The 7,658-nt window shown below is 36.5% G+C and overlaps 1 protein-coding gene across 1 annotated transcript in view; it reads right to left on the bottom strand.

The window, feature by feature from the left end:
* Window positions 1–7,658, bottom strand: part of LRP1B (low density lipoprotein receptor-related protein 1B) — a 2,342,762-nt gene that overhangs the window by 1,204,068 nt on the left and 1,131,036 nt on the right. The window contains exon 15 of the mRNA XM_006834597.1: window positions 5,437–5,559. Within this exon, the coding sequence (XP_006834660.1) occupies window positions 5,437–5,559 (123 nt within the window). The remainder of the gene's footprint in view (window positions 1–5,436; window positions 5,560–7,658) is intronic.

The following is a 7,658-nucleotide window of genomic DNA, read 5'->3' as shown; positions in this document are numbered from 1 at the left end:
ATGAAGAAAGCAAAAAGTCATTGAGAAGACAAGAAAGAAGGGAAAGGTCAAAATGGATATCAGAAGAGACACCGAATCTTGCTCTCCAGCGTAGAGATGCTAAAGCAATTGGAAGAAATGAGGAGGTCCAAGAGCTGAACAGAAAATTTCAAAGATCAGCTCGAGGAGATCAAGACAAATATTACAAAAAAAATAAAATAATAAAATGCAACGATTTGGAAACAGACAACCAAAAAGGAAGAACACGCTCAGCATTTCTCAATCTGAGGGAACTGAAGAAAAAAATCAAGCCTCGACTTTCATTATTGAAAGATTCTCTGGACAAATTTTTGAATGATGCAGAAAACATCAAGAGAAGATGGAAGGAATGCACAGAGTCACTGTACAAAAAGGAAATGGTTCATGTTCCACCATTTCTAAAGGTAGCATATGACCAAGAGCTGATGATACTGAAGGAAGAAGCCCTGGGTCCATTGAAGGAATTAGCAAAGAACGAAGCTCCAGAAATTGATGGAATAAAAATGAAAATCTTTCAAGAAAGTGAGGTGGCACAGGAAGCACTCACTCATCTCTGTCAAGAAATTTGGACTACAACTATCTGGCTGACTGACTGGAAGAGATCCATATTTGTGCCCATTCCAAAGAGAGGTGACCCAATGGAATGCGGAACTCATCAGACTATCTCTTTGATATTCCATGAGAGTAAAGTTTTGATAAAGGTAGTACAGAAACGACTACAATCATACATTGACAGAGAACTTTCAGAGGTTCAATCCAGATTCAGAAGAGGCTTTGGAACAAGGGATATCATTGCTGATGTCCAATGGATCTTGGTTGAATGCAGAGAATATCAGAAAGATGTTTACCTGTGCTTTATTAACTACACAGAGGCTTTCAATTATGTGGATCATGACAAGCTATGGACAATATTGTGAAGTATGAGATTCCAGAACACTTAATTGTGCTCATGAGGAACCTGGACCTGGACAAGAGGCAGTTGTTCGAACAGAACATGGGAACACTGAATGGTTTACAGTTAAGAAAGGTGTGTGACAAGGTTGTATTCTTTCATTGTACTTATTCAACCTCTATGCTGAGCAAATAATCTGAGAAGCTGGGTTATATGAAGAAAAAGGTGGCATCAGGATTGGAGAGAGACTCATTAACAACCTGCAATATGCCGATGATACAACCTTGCTTGCTGAAAGTGAAGAGGACTTAAAATATTTACTGATGAAGATCAAAGAGCACAGCCTTCGGTATGGATTACATCTCAGTGTAACGAAAACAAAAATCCTCACCACTGGACCAATAAACAACATTCTTATCAATGGAGAAAAGATTGAAGTTGTTAAGGACTTTATTCTTCTTGGATCAACTATCAACACTCATGGAAGCAGCAGTCAAGAAATCAAATGAAGTATTGCACTGGAAAATCTGCTGCACAAGACCTTTTTAAAGTGTTGAAGAGCAAAGAAGTCAGCTTGAGGAATAAGATGTGCCTGAATCAAGTCACAGTATTTTCAATAACCTCATATGCATTCGAAAACTGGACAGTGAATAAGGAAGATCATAGAAGAATTTATGCTTTGAGTTACGTTGTTGGAGAATATTGAACGTGCCATGGGCTGCCAAAAGAACCAACAGATCCGTTTTGGAAGAAATGCAGCCAGAGTGCTCCTTGGAGGCCAAGATGGCCAAACTTCGTTTCTCATACTTTGGACGTATTGTCAGGAGGGACCAGTCACTGGAGAAGGATATCATATTTGGTAAGGTGGAAGGTCAGAGAAAGAGAGGAAGACTCCCAACGTGATGGATTGGCCAAGTGGCAGCATCGATGGACTCAAGCGTGGCAACAATAGTGAGTTTGGCCCAGGATTGGGCAGTGCTTCGTTCTGCTGTGCATATGGTTGCTATGGGTTGGTACCAACTCGATGGCACCTAACAATAACAACAATGGTATTGGAGGAGAACCTTAAAAGTACCATGGATGGCCAAAAGAACAAATAGATCTATGATGGAAGAATGCAACCAAAATGCTCCTTGGAGGCCAGGATGGCCAGACTTATCTCTCATACTTCAGACATATTATCAGGAGTGGAGGGTTAGATAAAAAACAAATGAAGATTCCCAATGAAACGGATTGGCACAGTTACAGAAGCAAAGGGCTCAAGTCTAACAACGATTGTAAGGTTGGCACAGGATTGGGCAGTGATTTGTTCTGTTATGCCTAGGGTCACTATGACTCAGTACCAACTCAATAGTACCTAACAACAAGAACAACAATTAAGATAAGTTTTACTGTTTCCAAGCTCAATTGGACTAGATTGTAAAATTTGGTTGGAAGTCCTTCTAAATGATGTCACTGAAAATCAAATAAGCCTGTCTGTCTTTAGTTAGACAGTGAGATAATATGTTCCAGCTATACTGACTGTAAGGTCTGTACCTATTACAAAAGGGCTGACTGCTGCTTTCCAGTCTAGAGAGGAAGTGCTGAGGCTGGGAATATAAATCTATAAAGGCTGCTAATTGTGTATATGTGTGTATAATACTCTATTTGATTACAATGTCAGTTATTCAGCTATTCAGTTCAGTTTTATACCAGAAAGAATAGTTTGGATGAAACTTTGCTATCGCCTGAGAACTATGATAAGAAATTCACACATAAACCATAACTTTTCTTAAATAACTAAGAAAAGATTCAGCCAGGTGAGCATCTTGCCAGCATTTTGTTATTCAGGAAATGCTTAATTCCTGTGTATTGACTGACTATGGATTTTGGTAGACTTTTTATTTCTCATGAAAAAATAAGCAAGAACAACAAAATTGGAATTATGAAACTATAATTCAGAACAAAGAAGAAGAAAGATCTATCTGATAAAGAATATCTATGAAAACTATTTTTCAAAATAATTGTTCTTACATGTAATTTTTAAAATCTTATAAAAATTGTAAAAATATCACCAACTGGGTAAAATTCACATTTTTATTTTGAAATATAGAACTCCAGAATAGAACTAAATAATTATATCCAGAAATTTTTGAAGAAACTTTTTGCTTAACCAGGAAGAAACTTGTTCAGCCAAGTGTCAATATGTTACTATTATTCACACATAAATGCAAAGGAAACGTACTCAGAATATTCCAAATTGCAACAATATCTTGAAGATGTTTCTGGAAGTCATACTCCTTTTACCCTACATATGAAAATTAATAAATGAAAATTTATAAATCAGCAGAGGAAATGAAACTTGTAGCCTAAAATTTGAATACTAAAGAATACAACTAGTGAAACTCAGAAATTCTAAAAGAAAATGCCAAATTGATTAACAAAATACTATAAAAACCAAAGATAATTTTATACAGAAGAGATTTAATGTTTGATGATTCAAACTCATAAACATAGAAATTCTAAATTATATGAAGAAGGGCTGGGATTTAGGAAGATTAGCAGGATAGTAAAAATGTGACTAAGATCCTGTTTTCAAATAGTGGGAATCCAAATGATGACAGTAGAATTTAAAACAATCAGCAATCTTCCAAATACCTACAGAAGATGTAACATACAATGAAGAAGAGCAGTATGGTAAAACACAGAAGGAGTCAGACACAGTAAAGAAGCAGGAAAGCAGACTACAACAACGCATCAGGAATAATACTAAACATCAAGCATGATAGTAGCAGTCACTGAAAATCACTTTTGCAAAGAATAGTTGAATGATAAGGTATTTGTGGTATAATACTAAGTAAAAATACAGGACAAACTAAATTATATGGTTTTGTAAACCCAAGCCTGTGATTTCAGTTTCCAAAATTAAATAATTCAGGCTCTAAATTCCCACTGTTCCACTTAATCAACTTTGAAAAGTAATTAATGCCCAAATTTAAATTCTATATAATAAAATGTGATAGTAATATTATCTTCCTGATATGCCTATTGAAAGATATACTGAGAAATCATGAAAATTTATTGCATAATGCCACAACCATACCAGTAGAAATATTTGATTAACATTACCTATGATCATAATCATTATTAGTAGTAAAAACAATTATCTACAGTGATAATTATAAAAAACACAGTGAAATATTTCAACTGTTTATTGCTTAATAGTGGCACTATGAGTGATTTTTTAAAAAATTGTTAATGTTTTATTGTGTATTATGTGATAGTCTACATGGGGGGATTTTTAACAAATATTGCTGTTTCTCAAATGTTAAAACTTCTGTAACCATTTTTTAATCTAGTATCCAGATCTTCAGAAGAAAAATAAAATGTGATAGAGAAGGTAAAGTCCCATGTAGTGTACTATTATACTCTTCCTTCTCCCTCTTCAGAATCAACCACTAAAGTTATGAAAACTAGATAGTATATATATTTAATAATACAAGATGAACTCATTCCTGATACTTTTATATAGTACTCCATTGTTTTTCAGTGCTGTGGAGTCAGTACAGATGCATGGTGACATTATGTACAACAAAACACTGCCTGATCCTCCACCAACCTCACAATCATTGCTATGCTTGAGCCCATTCCTGCTGCCAGTATGCCAATCCACCTTGTGGGGAATCTTCCTCTTTTTCTCTGACCCTTCATTTTACCACTTCATCACTCCATATAAGCATAAAATAATGGTTACTATTTGCTTAAGGAATACCATCTATAATTGAGATGACTGATATCAAAAAAAGTCAAATTAGAATAGTAAGATAAGTAAATTGAGAAAGTTCAGCAAAACTAACAGTGTCTAATTCAGAATAATCAATTCAGTTAATTCACTATTCTGATGAAGTCCACAATAGTCCTGGAAGTCAATTTCACCACCTTCTAGCTATTCACTGAAAAAAAATATATAGATAATTGAGTCTATTAAGCAATTTAAGGTAGTTTTTGATACATATTGTACAAAATCATTGTTGCTAAGTGCCGACAAGTTGGTTCTGACGCATAGTGACCCAGTATAGAGTTTCCAAGTAGCAACTGGTAGGTTTGAAATGCCATTGTAGTTAGCAGTCCAGTGCTTATCTTACAGTGCCAGACCAGGACTTCATACATAAACATATCATCTATGAAACCAGCAATTCCTCGTTTTTAGTTGCAACTGCCTAGGATGAGATTCTCTAACAATTGCATGAAATATTTGCTCTCTGGGGCATATATATGTCTAAATGTTTCTACTAAACTATGTTCAGCAATGATAGGATATTCTGCAAATATTCAATATCTTTCTGGATATTATAAGTTAATTTAGTTAATTATTTGCAATCTAGAAATAATTATGCCTAAGTAATTATCTAAATTGCTATTCCCATGTTTGATTTTTACTTTTAATTATTTTGGTTTCTAGTCGTTAGAGTGTGACATGCAAACAGTATATTGCTAGTCTTTAGAGTGTGACATGCAAACAGTAATGTAACAAAAAGAGAACTTACAAGTGCAAGTTGTCCCATTTTCATCCAAAAGCTGATTATCAGCACAAGCACAGACTCGTCCTCCTGGAATGGCCAAGCAAAGTGTACTACAGCCACCATTATTTACTCTGCACATATTATCACCTGCAAGAAGAGGGAAGAAAGTAGGTTAGAGAACTGAAATTCCATTCAGTTTGCCAGTTGAGGTTCTCTTTCTTTAAGGTAAGCAGGCATAGATATGTATACCTATGTTGTTGATGTTGAGTGCCATCAAGTCAGTTTTAATGCAACCTTGTATAGGATTTCCAAGGAACAACTGGTGGTTTTGAACTGCCAACCTTGCAGTACAAACCGACCTTTCATCCAGTGCTTATCTGACAGAACCATATATACCTATGTTGTCATTGTGAAGTACCGTCAAGTCGATTCCAACCCATAGTGACTGTAAGTGTGAATACATACCTATGTTGTTGTTGCAGTGCTGTCAAGTTGATTTCAACTTATAGTGACTGTAAGTGTGAATACATTCCTATAGAGTCATTATAAGTGTTAATCAATTATGGCCACTAACAATAGCAACAATAGATGCATGCAAAGATTGTATGCTCAATGATATAATCAGAGTTTGTACTGAGGGCTAAGTGGAATTCAGAATTGTTTGAAAATATATGATGCATTGGGAGATTGAAAAGCAACCCACTGCTGCTAAGCAGATTCCAAATGTAGGACAGAGTAGAACTGTCTCATAGGGTTTCCAAGGTTTAAAGCTTTAGGGCAGTACACTTCCACAGCTTGATTTCATGAAGTGGTTGGAGGGCTTGTACTGTTTGCATGTCAGTTTGTAGCCAAGAAGCTTGAGTCAGAATCTGCTTAAGAGCAATGGGTTATAATAGGCAGCTTTTTGTTTGTTGTTAAGTGCTGTTGAGTCAGTTCCTACTCATAGTGACCCTATTGTATAGGATTTCTGAGAAGTGACTGGTAAGTTTGAATTGCTGACCTTGTGGTTCAAACTGACTTTATAGTCTAGTACATTTTCCGCAGCGTCACAGAGGAAACAATTTTCTTGTTGACTAGAGAAGACAGATCTGAGTCAGATAGGTAGAGAGAGAAGAAAAGAGAAGAGAGGAGAGGAGGGGAGGGAAGAGGAAGGGAGGAGAAGAGAGAAGAGAAGCGGAATAGAATGGTGTTTGCCAAGGGCAGTTTCCAAGTTTAGGTCTATTGTATTCAATTGAGAGTTCCTTGGAAAAAAGAACACTAGTTCAAAAAACAAAGAAATTTGGGGACAGTGGTAGGAAGGTCTTCTTTCTTATGCAAGGAATATATTGGTAGTGAGTGCAGTGAGGACTCCATGGGACAAAAGACATCTAGGAAGGTATAAAAATGAGCCACTTTGGGAGACTGCCCAGTATACAAGTCATAAGAATTGTCTTGTTGGACCTAAGAAGCAGACACAATGATGAGACATGTAAGGAGCACTGATTACCACAAGCACAAGCAGAAATTCAAAGAAATAATATGCAGAAACACAATGTGAAACACGCTTCGGGACTCGGAGTTAAAATTGAACTAAATGTGAGGAGACTTAGATGTTATGCTTATATAGGTGGTGGTGATAATTTGTCATGGAGTTGGTTCTGACTCACAGTGACCCTGCATATGGTTTTTGAGGCTGTAAGTCTTTACAGGAGCAGAAAGCCTCCTCTTTCTCCTGCAAAGTGACTGGTATATTAGAACTACGGACATTGTAGGTAGCAGCCCAGCTTGTAATCCACCACGCTACCAGGCCTTTGTTATCTGGAGGTATACACAATGTAAGGACTTCTGGTATGACAATGTTGGATCAGCACTGGACTGTGAACCACAAAGTCAGCAGTTCAAGCTGATTCTACGGCACTTAACAACAACAGAATATAAAGTTTATATACATAGGTCAGATGCTATAAATGTTTGCTGGTGCACAAAGCCTCATCTTTCTTCTTCTGTCAAGTCTGTTCTGACTCATAGAGCCCTTGTATAGGGTTTCCTAGGAGCAGCTGGTGGGTTTGAACGACCAACCTTTGGTTATCAGTCCATTGCTTATCCTATATCACCATATGAGGAGCAAATAGATATAACTATATAGCTAAGTGCTGTCAAGTCAGTTCTGACTCATGGCAACTCTGTATAGAGTTTCCAAGGAGTGGCTTGTGAGTTTGAACCATCAACCTAGTGGTTCAAACTGACCTTGTGGTTCAGTGGTTTAT

This window comes from Chrysochloris asiatica, unplaced genomic scaffold (genome assembly GCF_000296735.1).
Source record: "Chrysochloris asiatica unplaced genomic scaffold, ChrAsi1.0 scaffold00012, whole genome shotgun sequence".
NCBI classification, from domain to species: Eukaryota; Metazoa; Chordata; class Mammalia; order Afrosoricida; family Chrysochloridae; genus Chrysochloris; species Chrysochloris asiatica.
Note: the sequence above shows the minus strand (reverse complement) of the source record. Positions and strands in the feature narration are given on the sequence as shown.